Source organism: Equus caballus, chromosome 11 (genome assembly GCF_041296265.1).
Source record: "Equus caballus isolate H_3958 breed thoroughbred chromosome 11, TB-T2T, whole genome shotgun sequence".
Lineage (NCBI taxonomy): Eukaryota > Metazoa > Chordata > Mammalia > Perissodactyla > Equidae > Equus > Equus caballus.
This window is the reverse complement of record NC_091694.1, coordinates 44,095,437-44,121,309: the sequence shown is the minus strand read 5'-3', so window position 1 is coordinate 44,121,309 and position 25,873 is coordinate 44,095,437. Positions and strand designations below refer to the sequence as shown.

General features: G+C 38.1%; 1 protein-coding gene across 2 annotated transcripts in view; it reads left to right on the top strand.

Annotated features, from left to right (window-relative positions):
- BLMH (bleomycin hydrolase) overlaps nucleotides 1–25,873 on the top strand; it is a 45,045-nt gene that overhangs the window by 3,416 nt on the left and 15,756 nt on the right. For both annotated transcript variants that reach the window (XM_023653173.2, XM_023653172.2), the window contains exons 3-10: nucleotides 554–663; nucleotides 1,445–1,586; nucleotides 2,188–2,276; nucleotides 3,627–3,719; nucleotides 20,747–20,902; nucleotides 21,774–21,932; nucleotides 22,043–22,110; nucleotides 23,181–23,298. In XM_023653173.2, the coding sequence (XP_023508941.2) occupies nucleotides 554–663; nucleotides 1,445–1,586; nucleotides 2,188–2,276; nucleotides 3,627–3,719; nucleotides 20,747–20,902; nucleotides 21,774–21,932; nucleotides 22,043–22,110; nucleotides 23,181–23,298 (935 nt within the window). The remainder of the gene's footprint in view (nucleotides 1–553; nucleotides 664–1,444; nucleotides 1,587–2,187; nucleotides 2,277–3,626; nucleotides 3,720–20,746; nucleotides 20,903–21,773; nucleotides 21,933–22,042; nucleotides 22,111–23,180; nucleotides 23,299–25,873) is intronic.

The window sequence follows — 25,873 nt, the reverse complement described above, 5'->3', positions numbered from 1 at the left end:
GATGAACTTTAAAAGATATTTCTTTGCTATTTGTGTCTTTTTAGCCATTAAATGATCTATTCATGATCTCTGCTCATGTTTTTCCAGCTCTTTTTTTTTTCTTGGTGAGGAAGACTGACCCTGAGCTAACATCTGTTGCCAGTCTTCCTCTACTTTGTGTGTGGGATGCCGCCACAGTGTGGCTTCATGAGCGGTGTGTAGGTCTACACCCAGGGTCCAAACCAGCAAACTCAACCACTATGCTACCAGACTGACCCCTCATTTATTTTTCTAATGTGATTTTCTTTGGTGATTTGTAATGGATTCTTTATGTGATAAGTAAAGAGACTTTTTAAAAAATGTTAAGAATATTAACATATATTTTTTGCATATATGTTGCAAATAGTAATTACTACCTTTCTTGTTTTGTTGGTTTCTTTTAATGTTTCTGCTCTGATTTAGTCTGAAGTTGTTGCAAGACCTTTTCATCAGTTCAGTGTTGGGAAATACAGTTGTAACAGTGTAATCTGTGTGAACACTTGTCATAATTTCTTGGTTTGCCTTCTTGTTTCAGGACGATGCTGGATCTTTTCTTGTCTGAATGTTATGAGACTTCCATTCATGAAAAAATTAAATATTGAAGAATTTGAGTTTAGTCAGTCTTACCTCTTTTTCTGGGACAAGGTATGGGACTGATCTTGCAAGGTTCTTTCTGTTTCAATATTAACCTTGGTAGGCACTGTCTCTTCCTTTCTTGGTTTTTCATTGTTGTCTGCCGTTCCATTTTAGATGGGATACCATTTATTCTGATTTCTAAAGTATCAAAAATTGACTCTTTCCAAAGGCAGAACTGCTTTTGGTTGGTAGATGGGTGCTTTTTGCAATGAAATAATAAGCCTACTGACTCAACCTGCTGCTTTCTTGTTTCTTTCTTATTTAAAATTTTTAATTTTGTTTTCAATAATTTCCTCTTTTAGCATCTTTGTTTAGCTTATTTGGTCTTTCTAGGATCTAATTTCTGTAGGTAGTACTTGTCTGAAAAACAGTAAATAATTTTACTCCATTTTTTAATCTTTAAAATGTATATTATGTAAGTGTCCATTAGATGTTTATTAATTGTGGGCTCTACGTATCAGTTTTTATTTCAAAATGAAGCAAAGCCTTGTTTTGGATAAACTATTGGAATGTATACACACAGATATTGATGTTTAATTACCAACTTTAGTTTTTTAAAAACCCTACTGTGTACACCTGAAACTACTATAATGTTATGTCGATTATACCTCAATAAAAAACAAAAAAAACCCACCTGAAAGTAATAGAATGTTATGTCGATATACTCAATTAAAAAAAAACTCTACTATGTTGGGTCTATGGTAGTTCCAAGGCTCCTGTTCTATTGATAATGTCAATGAAGGTATTTGCTTTCTTTTCCTTTAATTTTGTTTAACTTCTCTTACTCTAGGTTGAACGTTGTTATTTCTTCTTAAATGCTTTTGTGGACACAGCCCAGAAAAAGGAGCCTGAAGATGGGAGGCTGGTACAGTATTTGCTTACGAATCCTGCAAATGATGGTGGACAATGGGATATGCTTGTCAATATTGTTGGTAAGAGCCTTCTCTAAGGGAACTGAAAGTCAGCATGATCAAGCAAGGCTCTGTAGTTAGTTAGGCATAGGCCATTTCTTTGGTAGTTATGTACAGAGTAAAATAGGTCTCCAAGAAGGGTATACAGTTAGCTGTAAGAACCTTTATCTCATATTCTCATGTATAAAGTACCTTTCTTAAGTGAGAAGTACAGACACAGGTACTCTGAAGGGTGGGTTGGAGAAGAAAAAATTGTATTAAGTAGGACTAACTTTCTATGAAAAAGCTTATCTCTTGTCCTGGTGTAATTAAGAAACACATAAAACTGCAACTGTTTGAAAATGTCTTCATTCAAAAAAGTTTTGTCTTTTGGGAAAACTTCATCATGCTGAGCACTTTACAAAGTATGATAGATAAAAAGAATAGAATTAATCCTAAACTAGATGGATAAATATACAAGTTAAATAACCTGTCTAATAATATGAAGCATAAGATTGTTAAGTTTTCTGAGTTAGTCCAGCAAAATGTGGCCTATTTTTTAAAGCAATAGCTATTTTTGCCAGGGTTTCTAATGCTAGAATATACTTTTACCTTATTAACACTAAAATTTGTTTTCTTTTAGAAAAATATGGTGTTATCCCTAAGAAATGCTTCCCTGAATCTTACACAACAGAGGCAACCAGAAGGATGAATGATATTCTGAATCACAAGGTACCGCGTGTGGAGCAGGGTGGGATTAAGTTTAGGACATTTACCTTAAACCTCCTAACTGATTTTCCAGGGGGATTCCTGGGCATTTCAGTGTACACAGTTTATGTACAAGGTGGCTACTCAGTGTCTTTCAAAAACACTGTAGCTACATATTAACTTCAAAAATAATTGAGATTAGGATGTTTTTGTCTTTTTTAAAATCTTCCACTTTTACTTCTATTGATTTTAATGTTTTCTTATGGGTTATCAGGAAAGAACATCGCATCCTCAATTAATTCGGGCCACAAGCACACTGGGTACTGTGCCTCTCACTTGGTCCCAGTGGAGGTGGGCTAGGGCAGCTTTATGTACTAGCACTTCGGTATTGTGTACCAAAAAAACTGTCTGCAGGATTTCCTTAAAGAGTATGCTGAGTTCAGAGACTTCCCCAAACCACATCAGGGTGGTTTATCCGCTCACTAAGGATGTGATGTCGTCCCTGAACTGCTCTGTATTGCTTCAGTTATCTTAATAGATCACTCTCTACATAACCCGTGTTCCCAGGGAGGATTATGAATCCTATAGAGATGCTGCTCTGCCAGCTAGACATCTTTTTTTAGAACTGGGAGTTGCTGGAATCTGCTGTCTGATCTATGAGGCTAAAATTGGATTTGTCATCCCTGGGAGAAAGATTACATTCTAAAATAAACTATAGCTGTGTTTCCCTAATATTAAAAGTAGGTTATTTTCCACCCAGGAAACTCTGGGAATTCTTCTCTCTAGGCCAAAACATCATTAATAGTATAGCATTGGATTCCATTTCAGATGGGATCAAGATCCTCTTTAGCACTGTGGTTAAATTTCAAACTCACCTTTATCTTAGGTATCTCTCAAAATTGAAAACAACAAAAATGAAAACTATATTGGGGATTGGCGTAGCCGTGGTTATAATGATTTGGCAGAGAAGGAAAAGTGGACAACCAGTAAAATTCTAAATAAAAATCTGTTAGAGTGATTTGGTGGCATAATCGTTTTCAGTCTCCTGCTTTTTCTGAGGGTGATAGGCATGATGGAATCAGATATTTTCCCTATACCCAGCACATTCTGTTACAGAGGGTACCATTAGCTGCAGAACAGGAGCAGTTCCATCTAGTATTCCTTGGGAGTAATCCATGTCTTTTCTTCTTATGGAAAGTGTTTTTAGTTACGTAGTTAAGTGGACTGGTCGAGGAAAAATACATTTGCTTTTACAAACTTTGGCCTGGGTCTTGGCTGAGTTATACTTCAAAATAAGACCAGCATTGGTCTGTTAGGCTCATTTACAGTTGAATTAGGGTAACATTTGGAGTGCTGAATACGTTTCTGTCATAGATGAGAGAATTCTGTATACGACTGCGGAACCTGGTACACAGTGGAGCAACCAAAGGAGAAATCTCAGCCACACAGGACGACATGATGGAGGAGGTAATAACAATTATTTATATTTTTTGTGAACCTTCTAAAGAACTCTCAGAATGTTTCCATCTGTTAAACTGATTGGGAAGTCTAGTCACTGCAATAAATGTTGAATTGAATTGAAAATTACTTATTTTACAGCAGAGAAAACTGAAGTATGAACTTTGCGTTTTGTATGGGACTTGTACTTATAGCTTCTAATTCCCAGTTTAGTAGTCTATGTAATTCATTCTTTTGTTCAGTTCATACATACTGAATACCGTCTGTTAGTTTCGCACTGTTGGTTTGTAAACTGGCCCCCATACTCACAGAGGGCAAGGAGAAATAGAAGAGAGAGGCAGCCCACTCCAGGTTTGGAGGTGGCAGGTTTAATAAGCAAGGGAACTTACTTATGAGGCTTGTCTTGGGCGGCTGCAAGACAAGTAGGTCTCTATACCTGCCCGCTAGATTCTTAAAAGTTTATGTAGAGGCTTTAACTGGATTTAGTCACATCCACAGTCCAGATGGTCTCAACAATACCTTACTCGCTAAGGCTGTGTCCTTGGAACAGCTCCCACTGTGGGAATGGTAGGCAGAGTGTACCTTCCAAGGACAGGGGAGGCGTGAGAAGCCTCTGATTGCCCAGATCCAGATCTTGAGTCAGCCGCCAGTCACGTCCTCGTGATTGACTTACCCAACAGGCACCAGGGATACAAAGATGAGAAAGACACAGTCTCTACTCTCAGGAAGGTTAGTCTTTTGGGGGAAAAAAGCACATGAATAATTATAATAAATCCTCTGCTAGAGATGTATGGGAAAGGATTTGGTGGTCATAGAAAAGGGAGTGATAGTTTTAATGAGCTGAAGGTTTCATGGGGAATAGTTGAACCAGCTCTTGAAAAAGTAGTAGGAATTTGTCGGACGAGTAATAGGGAAGATCATTCCAGACAAAGGGAATTGCATGTACAGTGGCCTGAACAAAGGTGGACTCTCCAGAGAATAGTGTAGCTGAAACATACGTTTTATGAGTGTGATTGGTAGCAATTTAAGCTAGAAAGGCAGAGCTGTGAGAGATCTTAGGCAGATACCAGGACTTTTGACCTTTTCTCTAGGAATAAAGATGAGAAGCTATTGATGGTTGTATTGGTTATAGTAACATGTGAAAACATTCTGGAAAACCTAAAAAGCATTAAACAAATATAATGTAATATTTATTTTCAAAGCAGTTAAGAGTCTTTATCACTTAGTACTATCCATAATCCAGGTGAAGTGCATAAAACTGAAATTGCTTTGAGAAAAGAACAGATATTTCCCTTTTTCATCATTACTTGGAATCACTGAACCAGCAGTCTCCTGTCAAGACTGTTGTGTGGAATTAAGATGGCCTGATGTTTTTCACTGCAGTGGACAGCATTAATGCTTCACTCATGTTTGCTTTGAATTTTAGAGAGGCAGTAGAGTGTAGCTGAGAGCATGGTCCCTGGAGTCAGACTGTCTGAGGTCTAACCTTCTCTTTAGTTAACAGTCATGTTACTTGGGACAGGTTCGTTAAGTGTTCACCTCTCAGTTTGTTCGAGTGTGACATGTACACTTTAGCTCAGTGCTTGACATAATAGCTGTCTCTTAAATGTCTGTTGATTGGATGAATGCAGAGGTTTCACCTTGCCAAATGCATTTCAATTATCTCATATTTACCTCTTTCTATACTTCTTAAATGCTCCTATTTAGGAGAGGTATCTGAATGTAGTAGAAAAAAATAGGCTTTGGAGTTAGATGGACATTTCTGGCTCTATCGACTCTCTCACTTAACAGCTCTGTGATCTTGGGTAAGATACTTAACCTGTCTGAGATTCAGTTTGGGGTTTAAAATATATTCCTCATTGAGTTTTTGTGGGGATCAAATAAGGAATTAAATATAGAAATGTAAGGCATAATGCCTGGCACATAGCAGTTGCCAAGTAAATAGTAGTTCTCTTCCCTTCCTGCTTAGAATGATCTCTCTCGTTGAGGCCATATGTCCTGCATAGTTTGCCTTCATTTATGATTATAGTAAGATGATGAGGTGTAGTAAGGATGAAGTTTCCACAAACAGTTAGGAAAAGGGCCAACATAATATTTCTTACAGATCATAAGCATCCTGTTGGCTTTTGATATTTGCTTTAATGATCTTTTAAATGATTTATCTAAGATCCATGTCCTGACCATCACTGATAAGAATTAGGGCAGGTGTATTTCACATATCTATCCTCCCCTGCCTCTGCCTGGGAAAAATAGTAAGACACCACCTTACCTGAGTATGGATGATTTTTGGGATTACTTACTTAATGATTCTACGTAAACTGTTGACTACAGAATTCTTTGTGATAGATTTTTAGATTTTTACAATCCACGAAATGATTCCTCTTTATTGAGCCTGACTCTTGGTAATTAAGAGTCTAACTATGGTTTTAAAGCCACAAATTAGTGCCTGTGATTTGCCTAGCCTTGTAGGCAAATCAAAATTATGACGTAAGTGAACAGCCATGAAGAGCAGATGGCTTTGAATGAAAGGTGTTTATGCTAAAGGCATTTATTGTAAGAAAAGAGAACTGTAGGTTGCTTGCTGAGATGACAGACAAGGCAGATATTTTGGAAATGTTTTGTGACCTCTATTGCAATTGTGTCTACTCTTTCTTAGCTTCCAGATACCCTTAGGATTATTAATGTATTCCTTACCAAAACTCTCTCTGTTAACGATAAAACATAAAACAAAGACCAGAAATAGTATTTGTGAATGCCATGAAAAAAGGCAGGATGCTGTTAGGATTTACTTGGGAAATTCTAGAGCAGTGGCTCTTAGGTCTTACAAACAGTATATAGGCCTAGGCTTGCTCTGAAACTACAAAATCAGTTTCCTTGAGAATGGAGCCTAGTTATCTGTATTTTTTATTTTTAAGACTTCTTTGAATTAAAAAAAAAAAGTTTTTAACATCAAAAACATAAAAAGGTATCCAGTAAAAGTCTTTTTCCTACACTGTTCTCCATCTATTGAGTTCCCGTGCATTCCCAAATTACTTTTTTTAGTTTGTTATTAGTATTAGCTGTTAGTTATCCTGTCAGAGATTTTTTTAATAATCCAATACAAATATATATTGTTTTTCCCCTCCTTTTTTTGCACAGATGTTAGCATATTCAGATTGTTCTGCATTTTTTATTTTTATTTTTTACTTAATATGTCTTGGAAATCTTTCCATATTGATACACAAAGAATTTCTGCATTTAAGAAAATATTTGCATATTATTCCATTGTCTGGATTACCATAATTAATTTAGCTGGTCCCTATTAATGGACAATCTGGTTGTTTTCAAACTTTTTTTAAAAAAAATACTGCAATAAATAATCTTGTATATACATTTATTTTGCATATGTGCATGTATACCTGTAAGTTGCATTTCTACAAGTAGAATTTTTGAGTGAGAGAGAATATACATTTGTAATTTTGATATATAATGCCAGTTTGCCCTCTTGGGGGATTATACCAGTTTACTCTCATCAGCAACATCTATAGAACCTGTTTCCCCTTAGTTTTATCAAGGCAGTGTGTTTATCAAGTAATTGGATTCTTACCAATCTGATAGGTAAACGATCTGACATCTAAACTATCTCCTTGTAGTTTTAATTTATATTTTTCTTACTTTGAGTGGGGCTGAGCATTGTTTCTGTGAACTGTCTATTCATATCTTTTACTCATGTAAACGATCTGACATCTAAACTATCTCCTTGTAGTTTTACTTTATATTTTTCTTACTTTGAGTGGGGCTGAGCATTGTTTCTGTGAACTGTCTATTCATATCTTTTACTCATTTTTCTTCTTGGTCTTTTATCAATTTCTGGGCACTCCTTACGTATTAGAGAAATTAGCCCTTTGTTGATGGCTACCAGAGGGGAGGGGGAGGAAGGAGGGTGAAAGGGGTGATTAGGCTCATGTATGGTGATGGATTATAAGTAGTCTTTGGATGGTGAACATGATGTAATCTAGACAGAATTCCAAATATATTATGATGTACATCTGAAAGTTATATAATGTTATAATCCAATGTTACTGCTATAAAAATTTAAATTTAAATTAAAAAAAAGAAATTAGCCCTTTGTGATATGAGTTTCAAATTTTTTCTTAGTTTATCTAAGCTTTTTTTTTGCTATGCAGAATTTTTTACTTTTATATAGTCAAATTTGAAATCTTACAGTTTTTAATTAGAAAGGCTTTTTTTTTTTTTTTTAAGATTTTTTATTTTTTCCTTTTTCTCCCCAAAGCCCCCCAGTACATAGTTGTATATTCTTCGTTGTGGGTTCTTCTAGTTGTGGTATGTGGGACGCTGCCTCAGCGTGGTCTGATGAGCAGTGCCATGTCCGCGCCCAGGATTCGAACCAACGAAACACTGGGCCGCCTGCAGCGGAGCGCGCGAACTTAACCACTCGGCCACGGGGCCAGCCCCTAGAAAGGCTTTTTCTAATTATAAAAGTATTCTCCCATTTTTCTTCCAATGCTTATAGGGTTTTGATTTTTATATTTGAATCTCTGATCCATTTAGATTTATCCTAGCATAGGGTATGAGGAGTGGATCTAACTTTTTTCCCCAGAAAGCTACCCAGTTGACCCCCATCTTTCCTGAATATTCCGTCCTCTCCCTACTCCTTAATTTAAGATGCCATTTTTATCATTTCTGAGGCCTCTGGACTTTCAATTCTGTTCCTTTCTTCTGTTTATTCATCTGCCAGTCACTCTGTGTTTTAATTACCGAGGCTTTTTGTAGTGTTTTAATATTTGTAGGGCTAGTCCTATCACGTTGTTCTCTTATTGTTTTGCTGGCTGATTTTGTTTTGGCATCTGTCTAGTTAGGGCATTTGTATTTTAAAAGCATCTAAGGTGATTCTGGTTAAGCTCCCCTGCTGCTAAGAAATAACATTTCCTAATATGGTCTTCTCTTTGGATTTTGGAAGAGAAAAGAGCATTGTTCTTTTGCTAGCCTTGGAGGACATCTCTGACACTGGATAAGGGACTAACCTTTCCCCTGAGGTTCTTAAAGGAAATAGATTATATTCACATACTGCATTTCCCTTTTTACTAAATAGGTATAATCAGAAAAACCAATAAGTATTTATATCAGATTCTCTTTAACAGTTAAAATTTTCAAGTAATACTAATTAAACACATTATTTAAACTCAGGCATTCTCTTTTAAGTCTCCTGGAGCTAGAATTTGACTGCATTCCTTCAGAAGTGAAAATTTCACATCTCCAAAGCAATCTAAATTCTCAGTTAAATGGACATAAATTCTCTATCATGTTTGCTTACAACCCTAAATAAATTTTACATCATTATCTGTCATGAAAACCAAGAATCATGAAGCCCTTTATTTCTTAATTTTGCGAACCATTTAAATAGTCTTTAAGGAGTCTCAAGTCATATTTCTCTTTTTTAACCCATTGAAGATCAGACTTGTTTTTGGAAAAAACAGTTATATTTCTCCTATCATAAGTTGGTGGCTATTGTAAAAAGAATGACAAAAGTCCGGAAACATGTTTTGTTCTGAAAGAAGATGAAAAAATTTAAGTCCTCTTAACTCTTGACTTAAAAGAATGTTCAAAATTGCATGCTGAGTCAGACTTGGATCCATCCAGCCCAAGTTTCTATTTCTGATGGTGGCACCCAGAAGGCATACTGTGTGAAGCATTCTGGACCTCCACAGCATTCAATCAGATACTTCTCAGTGCCTGTTACATGGGAGGAATTGCAGATGCCACATATGAAGTAACTAACATCTAGTAGGGCAATAAAATAAGTAATACAAAGTGAGGTAAATGTTCTTAAGAGATATGTAAGCATATTATCTCACTTCAAAGAGGGAGTTGCTGCATCTTATTTGGGGAATCAAGAAAGCCTTTCTAGAGAAAGTTGCATTTGAGATGTGCTTTGAATTGAAATGAGATTGGAGTGGAAAACAGTCTAGACATGCTCGAGGTGGGTTTGGGAATCAGTGAATAGGCTAGTTTATTAGAGTCTTAGGGAGGAGCTGGAATCGTGTTCCTCAAAAAGTGGTTTGAGGGGCCGGCCCCGTGGCCGAGTGGTTAAGTTCGTGCGCTCCGCTTTGGTGGCCCAGGGTTTCGCCAGTTTGAATCCTGGGTGCGGACATGGCACTGCTCATCAGGCCATGCTGAGGTGGCATCCCAAATGCCACAACTAGAAGGACCCACAATTAAAAATATACAACTATGTACCGGGGGACTTTGGGAGAAAAAAGGAAAATAAAATCTTTGGGAAAAAAAAAGGTGGTTTGAAGTCCGTCTGCATTAGAATCATCAGATGCTTGTTAAAAATGTAGATTCCTGAGTCCCACTTCAGATATACTGAATCTGAATCTCTGGGGATGGTCCCTATAATCTGCATTAAATTAGTGATCCTGAGGCACATAAAAGTTTGAAGCTAAGAGAATAATGTGGAAAGTTAGAAGTAGACATATATAATAACAGCTTTGAATCCTAGAATGAGAGTTTGACCTAATTCAGTAGGAAATGAGAAGTCAGGAGGATTTTTGAGTACCAGAGTAATGTGAAGTAAAGCTGTACTTTAAGAGATTAATTTAGTTAAATAGGTTAAACTGGAAGGAGGAGAGATAGGAAGACCAGTTATGAAGCTGTAGCAGTCTAGGAGGTACTAATTTGGCCTAAACAAGGGTGGTGACAATAGAAATGGAAAGGAGTGGAGAAATACGAGAGAGATCTTAAGAGGAAAAATCTTTAGGACTTGGCAACTTATCTATAAAGGAGGATTCATCATTAAAAATAACTTTAGGGTTTTAAGCCTGGTAACTTTGGATAATGCTGCTGTGGTTCATGCAAATAAGTCAGTAAGGGCAGCTCTTTTCAGAGGCCACTGTGAAGAGGAGGAGAAACGTTGGCTTTAAGATGCCTAGTCCCAAGGCACTGTCCAGTTGGAGTTGGGTTTCAAGCATACAGAAACAGTCTTGGAGCACAGCAAAGAGAATGATCTAGAAGAGTGGTAGTGATGATAGTACAGCTGGCTGAAGCATTGGGAATGATTGAAATCCCTGAGGAAAAATAGACGGATAGAACAGGTCTGAGCAAAGAATTCTGGAAAATATCTATTTCTATAAAAGCAAGTGCCAGACCTATTTTGTGATGTAGGCTCTAGTCGTCAGTGTCAGAGGCTGCAGACAGGTCAACAGGTCCAAGAATATGAAGATGGAGAAAAAGCTGCTGGATTTTCCAAATAAGGTTTTGTGGAATAATGTCAAGTAGAATGGAGAGGGGAAGGAGCTGGATGGAGAAGAGTCAGACCATGACAAGGAAAGGAAGCCAGTTTCAAGAAGCTGGGCAATGAAGAGAAAGAGAAAATTGATGCCCATTAATTCCACAACTATTTATGGAGTACCTTCTAAATATTAAGCATGTCCTAATCACTGAAGAAAGAAGACAGACATGGACCCTGGTCTCATGGACTTTATGTACTAGTGGAGAGAAACAGTCCCAGTTGAACACACAAGAAACTATCTGCTGTGATATGTGCTCTGAAGAACTACAGTAATTGATTGGTGGTTGATAGGGTCATCAGAAAAGGCCTTGCTGAGGTGAAATCTGAGCTGAGACATGAGTAACGAGAAGAATCCAGCTACGTAAAGATCTGGACACAGACATACCAGGAAGAGGGGACAGTCAGTGCAGAAGCCCTCAGATGGGAGAAAGCATGGTGTTTTTGAGGAACAGAAAGAAGTCAGTGTGACTTGAGCTTGGAAAGAAGGTGAGACTGGCTGGAATAGATCTTGTAGAGGAAGAGAGAACTCGCTTATATAGGACCTATAAGCCTTGCTAAGGAGTTTGCGTTTTATTCTAAGTGAGGTAACCACTGGGGGGTTTAAGTTGAGGAGTGACCTGGTTTAATTTTTGTTTACAAAAAATTCCCTCTGGGTGTTTTGGAGTGGATTGTGAAACAGCAAGAGAGGAAGCAGGGAGACCAGTTAGGAGGCTAATGTGGTTGTGTAGAAGAGAGACTGTAGTGGTTTAGACCAGGTGGGTGAGAGTGAGGATAGAGAGGAGTGAATAAATTTGGCGGTATATTTCAGAAGTGAAGTTGTCAGGACTTGCTGATGTAGGGGACAAGGAAAAGGAAGGAATCAGATGATGTCGTGGTGTCTTGAAGTAGGGGCTTGCAGATGTGAGAGAATGCCTTCTCAAGGTTAGAGCAGTATGTGAGAACTAGTGTGTGGAAAGGGATAGCAGATGCGAATGAGAGAAATAATTGAGAAGCAAGGTTTTGGAGGAGGGAAAGAATAGATGTCTGAAGTAGTGCTTTCAAACTTTAAAGTGCATCCGAATCCCTTGGTGGTCTTGTTAAAATGCAGATTGATTCAGTATGTCCGTGGTGGCGCTGGAGAGTCTGATTTCTAACTATTTCTTTGCTTCAGCCACCACTCTAAAGGTAGTCTCAATGTCATCATTTGACTGTTATCATCTCTCTGAGCAGTTTTAACATCACAGAAGGGTACATACCCTATGAGTATATCTTTTTTATGTCTTTCCCTGCCTGAAAATGTGTTTAATGGCTCCAGAAAGGATCCCCTTCCCTGCCTGCTTTTGCAGGCACAAGTGGTTTGTTTTTTTAAAACAGATCCTTGCCTTTCTTTCATTCCCCACCAGAAAGCAGTAGAGAGCTGTCTTCTCTTCCCTCCCTTTTCTCTACTTTCAGCAGTCACCAAGGTCCTTACTCCCTCCCTCTTGTAACTAGCTCATTTACCCTCAGTGCTGAACTTTCTTCAGAGTTCACCTATCTTCTGTGGCCACTTTTGTGTTCTTCCAGCCATTCTACTCTGTGATCAACAGGTCATTCTACCTTTGAGCCTAATTTCTCCGTCAGTAATACTAAAAAGTTGAGGTAGATGATTTCTTAAGGGCACTGTGACTTTGCATTTTTATAAAAGTAGAAGTAACTAATATTTCTACTCTGCTTTAGACTGTATACCCTCTCAACAACCCGGTATTGTAAATACAAATAAAGATTCTAAGATTATGTCACTCCTGCACTGAAATCTTTTAGCCTTACCAATTTTCCTCCCTTTTGAACTACCTTCCTATTCTAACCTTCCTAATTACTGTGGTTCCCTCCATTCTGTCTGCCTGTATAGCTCACTTGAAACTCTCACCCTTCTAAGTATTCATGGCTGACTCTCAACTGTTGCATCCTGCCTTCCTCTTCTCACTTGATGTCTGTCTCCCAGTTTAGCCATGAGTATGGGAATTGACTCATTCCCACATCATTTGTCTTTAAATTGGGATTGTTACATTCTTTCTCTGTGTTCCATGTCTCATGCTTTCTGTGTCCTCTTTTCTTTTTTCCATTCCAGTTCTTGATTCTATTATTCACCACATTAGACTTCAGCAAATCATTTAAAATGGATAGATCTCTCTGATTGGGGAAAATATTTTGAGACCAATTAAAATGGGCCTTTTTTTAATAAATAAGACTTTGGAGGCAGGACCCTTTATAATTTACACTCTCCCTACTTATAGACAATGATATAGACAAATACAAAATGGATATAAACTGGAAATAGGATTTAGATCTTACACCAACTGCAGCTTTTCTGATGGGTTATAGGTTGGTAGAGAGGGACTACACATATCCACATTGTAAGGTTAGTATAAATTTCCAGTTTAATTAGCCAAGGGTGTAAAATCTTAGACGTCAGAAGGCCCTAGGGGGCAGGTGCAGGTACAGCATAACTCAGCAGAGCTTCCTTGACCCCCCTAAATGCAGGGAAGGATCTCAGTGGATCTAAAAATCAGACTCAAATTTTGGCATACTACTACCCTTTTACCCTTGGGGCTTGTATCACAATTTTAGGACAACTTTCTCTAATAATCTATATTTAAGGGAATAGTTACAAACATTGGATTTTCCTATTTTGTTTTTAACTAAATTCAGAATCATGAGGGCCACATCATAATTGGGTTGAGGAGTCAGAGAAAAGCAGAATCAGTTGCCAGGTGTCACTGAGCCATATATCTCTCTGCCTTTACCTTTCCAGCATTTTGGAAAGCTCCTATTCCCTGAGTCTACTCTCTTGGCTCTGTTTTAATACCTTTCTATCAGATTGGTTTGGTTTAAAATCACAATTACATGTCATGTATGCAGTAAACGTTTCTTTAACACGTATACCTGGCACTGTTCTAGGCATTGGGGATTCAGCAGTGAACAAAACAGACAAGAGACCCTGCCTTCATGTGATTTACTTTCTAGTAGAGAGAAGTGAATAAAATATACGGGAAGTATAATGTGCCAGAAGATGGAAAGTGCTATGGAGAAAAATAAAGCAAGAGAGAAAGATAGGAAGTGCTGGGATGGGGAGTGGGCAATTTCAATTGAAGTCACAAATATATTTCCGTAAATAGACTAATTGTGGTTTTTCAATATGTAATTATATTCTGAGGAATATGGTTGTAGTCTTACTTTATTCAATTCTATGTAATGACTTTTGTTCAATGTCTAGTATCTTTTTTTTCTCCTGAATGCCAGGTGCATTTTGTGTGAAGCAGGCGACACTCCCAAGTTGCCCACCAGAGAGCAGACTTGGCTATCCAAAGCTCACTGCCCCTTGTGTACCTTTGAGAGCAGGGATGTTATTTCAGAGCAGCAGTCTCTTACCGAGAAAATAGAGCATCAGGGACCCTGGAGATTATACTTTGGAGAATTTTTTTTTTTTTAAAGATTTTTTTTTTCCTTTTTCTCCCCAAAGCCCCCCGGTACATAGTTGTATATTTTTAGTTGTGAGTCCTTCTAGTTGTGGCATGTGGGATGCTGTCTCAGCGTGGCCTGATGAGCAGTGCCTTGTCTGCGCCCATGATTTGAACTGACGAAACCCTGGGCTGCCAAAGCGGTGCGCGCGAACTCAACCACTCGGTCATGGGGCCGGCCCTGGAGAATTTTTTTTTAATCAGAGCTCATTTAACTATTGTTAGTTGGCTTGGAGCCAAATTTTCCCTCCAAAGTGTTCCAAACTGACTTGAATGTGAATGGCTTTGAATAATTTATAGGCATGGTAAACAAATAATATAAAACAAAGCAACATGTTTCCAATTACAGTTTTACTAAAATCCATGAGGGAAAGATGTCACCCTTATCCTCGTTCATTCTTTATATGTATCTTTGATAAATATTCAGGTTTGTAAAACATAGGCAGTAGGGCATAAGTATTTGTCTTGTAAAAAGATTCACCGTAGAATTTATTCAGATAGCAAAAATGCAGATTTCCTTTAATGCATTTTTGGGGAAGAGGGAATAATTTAATGCTTTTTACTTTAGATAGAGAGTCAGATGCACAATAGGGTACGATGTAAATGATATTGTAAAACATTCATATTTATATTTAGAATGTGTTTAAACGTAAACAGGTTCACTTATTTGTCTTAATCTTCATTGGTCTTGGCCCTGGCCTCCCCCTTTTTTTGGCCAGAGCCTGGCTGAGTTGGATAGATCACCTCCGGATGACTGAGAGTTGACCAGAATGATTCCACAGATACATGATCATACACATGTAACGATTACTAGTGGAAAGCACATAGCATTTAAGTCTGTTAAACCTTCCTTATCTAAACGTGTTCTAACTATAAGCTTTCACTGTCATTGTCAGTTTGTCAATGTCACTAACATTGTATCGTTACCAGTGGCAGTGTCCTCTTCATGATGACAGATTCCTAAAGTTGCCATTTGTGGCCTTGGTGCTCAGCAAATCAAAATGACTCTCTGGTCCCTGTGAATCCCAAACATAGCTCATTAATCCATGGCTAGAGTAGCTCAATTACAGTTGCTAATATGATGCCCTGCCTCTTCATTCTGTGCTAGAAACCAACGTGAGAATGATACAACATTAAAAGAGAGTTGGTTTAAGGACCGGCTGTTCAGGCTCATAAAACACTCGGTAAATCCTAGTAAAGGAAGATTCTGTCTTAGAAAACAGAATATAACAAAATGAAAGGCAGACATAACCTCTTTTGGTGGTTAATCTGCTTCTGTTAATATGACAGGCTCTGTCTTCCATAATAATATGTGGACTAAGAGTCTCTTTATCCCTAATCATAGGCCTAGTGTCATAGGCAGACCTATTTCTAGTTTTCTAGCTTTGGTTCAGAGAATAAGTTTGGACACTGCTATCAGGTTCCAATCTTTTCCAAGGCTTTTGAGGCCTAGAACACATTGGAGATGATGAAGAGAAATAAATACACAACAGTTTCAGTGTTCAATGATGACATATGGGTGCAGACTGAGAATTGTGGGATTTTGAGTGTGTGTTCCTTGATGGATGAGGCAGCCAAAAGGGACTAGGGTATCTAATGAATTTCCCTAAAAGTCAATCTGGAGAATTTCTGGCTACTCAAGTAAAGCTAAGGAGTACCAAAAACTAAGCTTCTTAAATAGTCTTTCAGGATGAAAATGGTGGGGATAGGGTGTTAAGAAGGCAGGCATAGATCTTTTATCTGGTGATTCTCTCAGAACAGAGGTGGGAGCAGACAATTCTGAAGGAAGAGGAAGGTAAGGTGAGGGAGGAGGGTAAAGTGAGGAAGAGGATGGGTTCTGTCAGGTTAAGGACAACAAAGTTCTCCAGAGTGGGGGTCCAAGGAGAGGATGGGAAGAAGAGGTGTGTTTCTTATAGGCTCCAGCTTTGTTTTGCTTGCGAAGCCTTCCCTTTTGCCTACTTTTATAGAGTACGTTTGGGATTCGGCTCTGTTCATCAGCTGAGATATCTGTCATCTTCCCTGGTTAAAACCAAAGGGATAGAAAAAACCAATAGAATTAGTAGGACATTGTTTTAAAAATAAAATAGCTCTGCTGCTTCCAAGAATGACTCCGCAACATGGGTAGGATTGGCTACCCTAATCCTATCTGTATTTGGTACACCTCTTCTTGAAATTTAGAACGACAAAGTTAGGAGATGATGCCATTCCAGTACAGAATTTGCCAATGTGTAAGTTTCTAATCTATGAAGTGAGAAAATAATTTTTTTGGGGGGGGGAAGCCATTGTTCTTCCCTTCACTAGAGGAAGAAGAGAGAGAATTGTCCTTAATTATGAAAGGAATTGATAGGTGATGATTTGCTATAATCAGCTTGTGGCAGGTGTGAACCCATCCATGGTCTATCAGTCAGAAATGGACTAGAGCTGGTGTGTTTTACTTAACTACCAAGTTCTGGGTATTGGACTCTTGGAAAACATTGCCTATGCATATGAGTAAGGTCTTGACCATCAGAATGTTTTTAAAGAGAGTAGAAGCCAAATTTGATTTTCTAAATTCAAATTCCACCCCAGTCACAGGAGAAAAACTTTTAAGAGAACTGTTTTTAATGTGTTTCTTGTAGGGCTTGTTGGGATATGTCTAAGACCTAGTTCCTGTCCCTAGTAGATTAAGTCTAGCCGAGGAGACATTAGGGAAACATAAATGGCACTATGGAATCAAATGTTAATTTATTATTTTTTTGTGAGAAAGATTGGTCCTGAGCTAACATCTGTGCCCATCTTCCTTTATTTTGTGTGTGGGATGCCACCACAGCATGGCCTGATGAGTGGTGTGTGGGTCCACGCCTGGGATCAAAACTGGTACACTCCAGGCCGCCAAAGTGGAGTATGCAAACTTAACCACTACACCACCAAGCCAGCCCCTCAGATGTTAAATTTTTGTGCCAGCTGTGTTCATAGAAGGGCACTAGTTAGTGTGAGCTGGAATAATTAATTAGTGAAAACTTTCTGGAGGAGGGCATCCTGCACTGAACTTTACCGCGTGGGAGTACGATTGGGATCTCAGGAACCGAGGAGATGGCAGAGCTATGAAGGTGGCAGTGAGCTGAGTGCATTGAACGGACTGTAAGGAAAGACACAGGCAAGCCTGACTGGAGTGCAGGGTCTATGATGGGAAATAAGGTTGGGTGATGTTTCAGAGAACCTTTAAAATCTGACCATGCTCATCAGGGAAATGCAAATTAAAACCACATTGAGGGCCCAGCCCGGTGGCACAGCGGTTAAGTGCACACGTTCTGCTTGGGCAGCCCGGGGTTCACCGGTTTGGATCCCAGGTGCAGGCATGGCACCTCTTGGCAAGCCATGCTGTGGTAGGCGTCCCACATATAAAGTAGAGGAAGATGGGCACGGATGTTAGCTCAGGGCCAATCTTCCTCAGCAAAAAGGGGAGGACTGGCAGCAGATGATAGCTCAGGGCTAATCTTCCTCAAAAAACAACCCACATTGAGATACCATTACATATCCACTAACATGGCAAAAATTAAAAATATAATGTTAAGTATTGGCAAGAATGCAGAACAACCAGAATTTCTTACTTTGCAGGTGAGTATACGTAAATTCTTTCAACCCCCTTGAGAACTGTTTAGATAAAAATGTTCTTAGCACCTTTGTTCATAATAACCTCAAACTGGAAACAACTCATGTGTCCATCAATAGGAGAACAGATAAATTGTAATATATTTACACAGTGGAATACTGCACAGCAATAAAGAACAAATTACTCATACCCACAGCACCATGACTGAATCTCACAGACATTATATCAGCAAAGTAAGCCAGACACGAAAGAGAATATACTGTATTATTCCATTTACGTGAAGTTAAAGAACAGGCAAAACTAATCAATGATTATGTAAGTCAAAATGCCGCTTACCTTGGAGGAGGTGTTGGTTATTGACTGCAAAGGGGCCATGGAACTGCTGGAGCCCTGGAAATGTTGTCCATATTGATCTGAGTGGTAGTTGCATGGGTGTGTATGTGTGTAAAAAATTGAATTGAGCTGTATACTTAAGATTAGTGCACTTTACATACTTAATGTACGTTATGCCTAAGAAAAATAAATGAAGTCCTAGAGTTTGGATTGGTTGTGGGAGGTAATAGGGAAGCGTATTGAATTTTGAAGAGGGAAGTGACTTGAAGAAAGTGGTACTTCTAAAATTATTCATCCTGTAGTGATGTGGAGAATGGAACAGTGTTCAGATCAGCTGTTATGTCTAGGTCAGCTATAGTGCTAGATGCTATAGAAGACACAAAATATCCATGACCTGGTCCTTAGCCTTAAGAAATTTATGATCTTTTGGAGGAGACAAGTTATATGAAACCCAGAAAGTTACGGTGAATGATAAATGCTTAATTCGTAGTGTTATGGTAACAGCCGTGAAGTCAGTTCTGCGTTCAAATCCTAACTCTGCCGTTTATTGGCTTTGTGACTTCAGTCAAGCTATTTATTTCCCTGAATGTTGATTTCCTTATCTGTAAAATGAGGACAATATCTACCACTTTTGTTGAGAGGATTAAGAGAGACGGTGTTCAGAGCTTATAGTGCAGCACAGAAGACATTCAGCAAATGTTCCCTTCTTTGAACCCTGTATCCATGGAGCAAAAAAAAGTTTGGGTTTTTTTGTGACAGTGTGTAACCTCGGTTCAGATCGTGGTTCTGCCACTTACTGGCTGTGTGACCTTAAGTAGGTTATTTGATTTCTTTGAGTCTTGATCTCTCTTGAGAAAAAAAAAAAGTAGGGGAAATTTTACCTTGAGAGAGTTTATGAAAATTAAGTGAACCTAGCAGATATATAGTATCTAGCACAAAATAGTCACACTTAATATAGAATCCATTTCTCTTGACTGTAATGGAGTATACAAATGTGTGGTACAAATAACGCAGGTAATAAGTGATGAAATTGGATCAAGGTGGTGACTGGGGGGTAAGAGAAAGAAGAGGCAGATCATTGTGTACTGTTTTTTAAAAGATATAGTAAATTTGATATAGAAGAGGAAGTACTTTATATACTCTGATCTTATACAAGGTATGTCTCTGTACTTCTATTTTTTTTTATTGAGTTATTGATAGGTTACAATCTTGTGAAATTTCAATTGTACATTAATGTTTGTCAGTCATGTTGTAGCTGCACCACTTCACCCTTTGTGCCCACCCCCCACCCCACCTTTCCCCTGGTATCCACTAAACTGTTCTTGGTCCATAGTTTTAAATTCCTCATATGAGTGGAGTCATACACAGATTATCTTTCTCTCACTGGCTTATTTCACTTAACATAATTCTCTCAAGGTCCATCCATGTTATTGCAAATGGAATGATTTTGTTCTGTTTTGCAGCTGAGTAGTATTCCATTGTATATATGTACCACATCTTCTTTATCCATTCGTCTGTTGATGGGCACTTAGGTTGCTTCCACGTCTTGGCTATTGTAAACAGTGCTGCAATAAACATTGGGGTGCACAGGACTTTTGGGATTGCTGACTTCAGGCTCTTTGGATAAATACCCAGTAGTGGGATGGCTGGATCGTATGGTAGTTCTATTTTTAGTTTTTTGAGGAATCTCCATTCTGTACTTCTATTTTTGTCTTTCTATAAGATGAAATAATATAAAGTATATCCTTGGATTGTAATGATGCTAACTTGAAGGTGTTGTGATATCAGTAGAAAATATTGTGTTCTCACAACCCCAAAAATGGTACTTTACGACTAAAAGTTATTCTTGTTCTAATAATACTTTCAACAGGCATTGTCATCCAAGCTCCAAATGAAAATCTAATGACTTTTCTATGAGTGGAGACCCCTGGCACAATCAAAGCAAAATCTAGAAGCATAAAGGGAAGGAAATCCATCTATGAAATACACGTTATTATTTGTTGCTTGAAGTGTAATCAGCAGAGCAGCACCCAGGTCTTGTTGTGTGTCAGTGGTGAGCAGTGTCTTGCTCAGGAAGTTTAATTTACAGGGCAAATACCAAGCACTAAATATTAACCTTTCAGAATTATATTGTTAAGAGTGTTTGTTTAAGAACTCGCAAATTGACTGATTACAGATCCTGGACACTAGCCTTCCAATTTTTGGAGCAATATTAGATTCCCTGTGAAATTTCTAGCTTGAATTTAGCCACTGATTTCTTATGTTTGCCAAGCTTGAGGAAAATGAAGAGGTAAAAAATAACGCCTCTCCCTAGCCCTCACTCATCTGTCCTTCTTTCTTGCAGATATTCCGAGTGGTGTGCATCTGTTTGGGTAATCCACCAGAGACATTTACCTGGGAGTATCGAGACAAAGATAAAAATTATCAGAAGATTGGTCCCATAACACCCTTGGAGTTTTACAGGAAACATGTCAAGCCACTCTTCAATATGGAAGATAAGGTTGGAGACTGGCACAGGCAGCCACTGGCTGTTTACTTTCAGATGCCTATGGACTACAGGGAAGGGTATAAGATTCCTGGGTTAACATGCATGAGCATCAAACTAGATGCTAAACAAACTTTTTTCCTCCTTCCTCTGAAATATTTTATGCACTGACTGAAGTTCGCCATATCAAGATCCCCAGTGCTCCTCTTTAGAGACCTGTCTAACTGTAGGCCAGCAGCTTAATTCCCACATGCTTCCCTGGTTTGGACCCAGAATCACTTTCAGGTGCAAAGACAGTAAAAGTTTTTTATTGTCGTTGAGTGTTTCTTACCATGGGTTCAGAGCACCCCTGTACTATGGACCCCTCTGGGGATTTTCTTGTGGAAGGGAGCAGTGTCCTATCCTAGTTTTTCCTGCTCTCTTCAGGTCTCCTCCACTTGCCTAGCAGGATGACCAGATACCCCTCCTTTATTGACATCTGGATCCTCTTATAAGCAAATGGCTTTGTTCTATAATTGGAATTCCAACTTCGTTGTGGTATTACAGGGTGTTGAGCCTGTCTTGTAACTTGAGAGCAAGGGTCTTGTACTTGCCTCACTCAGCGCATGGAGTTCTTCAGAATTAGTTTTGGGACAATTCTTGCCAGTAGGAAAAACAGATAGATGCAGCTCCCAAATGTGTCCCTTGCACTAATTAGGTACAAGGTCTGCTCTTACATGACTTTACCATGTTTTGTTTCTTTGTTATTTAACAGTATGTTTGTGATTCTTATTCTTATGGGCAGAGGTGATGAGCTTGATGCAAACATGAATTTAGAGGAGAGGTGTGTGTCTTGCTTGACATTCCTGGTTTTATGTTCTAATCAACATGTTCTTGATCTCAATAGATTTGTTTAGTGAATGACCCTCGGCCCCAGCACAAGTACAACAAACTTTATACAGTGGACTACTTAAGCAATATGGTTGGAGGGCGAAAAACTCTATATAATAACCAGCCCGTTGACTTCTTGAAAAAGATGGTTGCTGCCTCCATCAAAGATGGAGAGGTTTGTATTGTTTCTGCTTAGTTGGGGTTAAAACCTCTTCTTCCACTTTGGTATAATAGGAAGATAGGATTTATGTTGACTTTTTTTCTTGCTCTGTCCTGTATTTCTAGGCTGTGTGGTTTGGCTGTGATGTTGGAAAACACTTCTCTGGCAAGCTGGGCCTCAGTGACATGAATGTGTGAGTGTAAGAAATTTAAAATAGAAAGTCATTTGTGGGTTGTAGCTGTTGGAGTGTACTCTTGGTACAAAATGACCCAGCTTAGGTTTACCCAAAGATTAAGGCTGGCTTGAGGGTGGGTTTCTTTCTTTCCAACTTGTAGAGTTTGAGGACTCATAGCAGAAACTCCACAGACTTATATGCTCTAACCTGGGAAGTCAAGGTTATACTTCATAATTGAGTTGAAATTCTTGAGTGTTCCTAGAAAGCCATCCTATATGAGAAAGACACTTTTAAAAAGTCATTGATTACTGTGTAAATCTGCTCAGCACATTTGGAAATGTAATGAAAAGTTTTCCAGACCTTTTGTTTGCTGTTTGATCCTTCTTAACTACTTCTCTTAATTTGATGCCTCTTGTCTTTATGACAACTTGGGCTAATTTGCATACACACTTTAAAGCCTTCCTCCTGGTTGTTGATGACAGTGAAGGTTCATTTGTGAACTAAATCATATACAGAATTCCTTGACTATAAAATATACCACTTTAGCGTTATTTATAAGTAATTGTTACTTGTAGGAAGTGAGTAAATATCTTGACAGTTAACAATAAGAGAAAAGAAATCTGCTAAAAGAGAATTCATGAATTTTTTTTTAACTTTGGAAATATTTTCCAATATTTTTGACATCACTTATTTAAATTTCACAGTCAGCAATGGTCTAAATGAATTCAGAAACTGGGTGGTTCTACCAGCTCAAAAGAGACCATTTTTGAAAGAAGTTACTTCAGAACCTTTTTTTAAGGTTTTCTTGCCAAAATGACAGTGCAAAATCATCTTGTCAGCTTTTTGATTTGGAGAATTTATATTTAATCACTTAGTATTTTCCTTAGTACTCTTGTGACACATAGAGAGTGGAATCCCATTGAGAAACTAAATTCTACATGTACCATATTCTCTGGAGAGCTATAAGCCCAAATTTATTTGGAGCTATCAAGCCCCTTCAGTTTCTTTTGTGTTCCTTTTATAACCAGAAGCCAGTTTTCCCCCCATGATTGTATTCTCTTTATTCTGTACTATCATTCTTCTTACAGCTATGACCACGAGTTAGTGTTTGGTGTCTCCTTGAAGAACATGAATAAAGCTGAGAGGTTGACTTTTGGTGAGTCACTTATGACCCACGCCATGACCTTCACTGCTGTCTCAGAGAAGGTACGATCCTCAGCATGCCTGCTGCAGTGTTTGCACAGGTGGACCTGCATTCTCCTACAGACTCCTTATCCGGCAATCTTCATTCATAGTGTGTATGATTTCTGTTAAACCTAGCTTCCAAGCAAGACCTTGTGCCCACGTCACTTGGGGTTTGGCTGCCTACTCAGAGGGAATAAAAATAGGAACTTTTCACGAGGACCAGAATTTGAGTCAGGAGGGAGTAAAGAAGTAACTGCTTTTCTATCACTTTGGAAGTTCTTGTTGTGAAGAGAGGTCAGCAAGGGAACTTGGGAGAAGATAACTTCTGTTTAATGAGGAATTAAAATGTTCTCTGAAAGTGTTCATATCTTGATGACTTATGTTCAGACTTACCTTCCTTTCATTTGTCATTCAGATTGTTCTACAGTAAAATGTCAGTAACAGTAATTTGTGGACTCCTTTGCCCATTACAGGATTTATGCAGAGTTTCAGGAAATTGGGTGTAAAGTATTTTGAATTTCCTGTGAAATACTCTGAATGGTAATATCACTATTTCTAGGACACAGTGTTGGAAACAACTGAAATTTTATCTTTCACAAATAAGCCTCCCCATTTCTAGGCTGTAGAATGGATATTTTATTCCTGTGCTCAGGGATCATAATGAAGAAAAGACTTCAAACTACTTTAATTCTTTACCACCCCAAGCAAAAATGTTCTTTTTCTTGCCGGTCTAATTACTGGAAAGAAAGTCACAGAATGACCACCTTGACATTAGAAGCAAAACATTAGAAGGAACTGTTCACAAAATACTATAAATAATAAAGTAAAATAGTAAAGTAAATAAAATACTACTAAAATACCTAGGATAAAATACTAAGTTGTTCATAGTCATGTGTTTGGGTCTACTATAATGTAAAATTCAGTAGATTTATAACTAGAACTCCTTAAATTAAAGTTAAGCTTTTAAACTATTTAGAAGATTATTACAAACCACAAACCTTATAATTTCCAAGAGAGGTTTGGCTTTTTATCTTTTTCTGTCTCTGTTATAGAGTATTCCTCTTCTTCAGAACTAAAAATCATACGTATTCCAGGTCATTTTCTCTGGAACTTCCATTGTTTGGTTGGCATGGTTTATTAATGTGCCATTTTTTCCTGAAGGAAATGGAGCTACCTTCCATACTAGTAGCATAAAGCAGAATTTATATTATGATAACTGGAATTATATAGTGAGATTTTTCTCTTCCTTCCACTTTAAGTTTTTAACCACTAAAACTAGTTTGCACTGCATTTGAATGACTATGTAGAGATAAATGCTAGCAGCTATATTCTGGGATATTCTTTTTCGTTGCTGGTTTCTTGGAGTCCCTATGACAGAGATCCAGGTATTATTCTAGGTTTGTAGACAACACAGAGAGCAGCCTGATCCAGGTCATGCAAGAATTCATTGGCAAAGGGAAAGAAGGGGAAACATTTTCTTACTTACAGTAATAAATGACCTTGGGTGATATAGATTCTGAAAGTGATATTTAAAAGGAAAGTAAAGATGGATTAAAATGAGGGGAGTAGAAAACCAAAACAGACATTTAATAGGCTAGCCCCAGAATGTATAGTTCAGTGATATGGTTTTGAAGGTACCTGGGGCTAAGAGTAAGGAGTAGTACAGACAAGGGTGTTTGAAACTTATGAGTTTGATTGATGGCTATTTCTGAGACTGAAAATTACTGAGATCCAAGAAGACTGCCAAGAGTAAAGTCAAATCCCCTGTAGATGACTCTCATGCCGTTATTGCCAGTGGGAGTTGACAGATGAAATCATTAGGAGATAATTCAGGGGCCAGCCTCTTCTTATGCTACAAAGATTTGAGTTGTTTTGACATCAGCAAATGCCTGGGTAAACATGGAAGAGAAAAGTCTTTTCCCAAATGGAGCCTTCGTATTGTCCCTCTCTGTGTCACTGTAGTAAAGACTAAATGAAGCTTATCATGATGAATTGCATTTCCCTTTAAGAAGATGAAAATTGAGCATATTTTATTAAGGAAGATGGAAGAGGGAGAACAGTAGAATTGCTCGGGTTTTGTTTTATGAAAATAGTCTTTCTGCTTTTGCTTTGCCTTTCAGTCTCTATTAAATTCAACATTTGTGTAACTGAATCAGTGAAAGAACACGTTTGCAGAGTATCATTACTTGGTTCTCCTAAGTAGAAAATTAGGCAGTATGATGAGAATGTGTTTGTTTTTGTCTTTGAGCTGTGACCAGGTCTTAGAATTATTTCTAAAATAAATACAGTGGGATGCCTTTGCAAAGAACATTGATTAAAAACCAGAGACCCTGGTTTCAGTCGTGTTCACTGCTTTTAGTAATTTGATGTTTCATTTTTCTTAGCCAAGAAGCATTTTAATATGCTTATTTTTTGTATATAATATAATGTAAAGGAGAAAATAGTATTTACTGCTTTGTTAGGTTTATTGCATTTTTACCCCAGGAGATTCAGACTCCAGTTCTATTCGAGTATTTCATTAGTTATAGTAGAACATGTGTGGTCCTGATCATGCATATCACGTTTGTATGCAGAAGACTGTTTCTTCTGAGTGGCT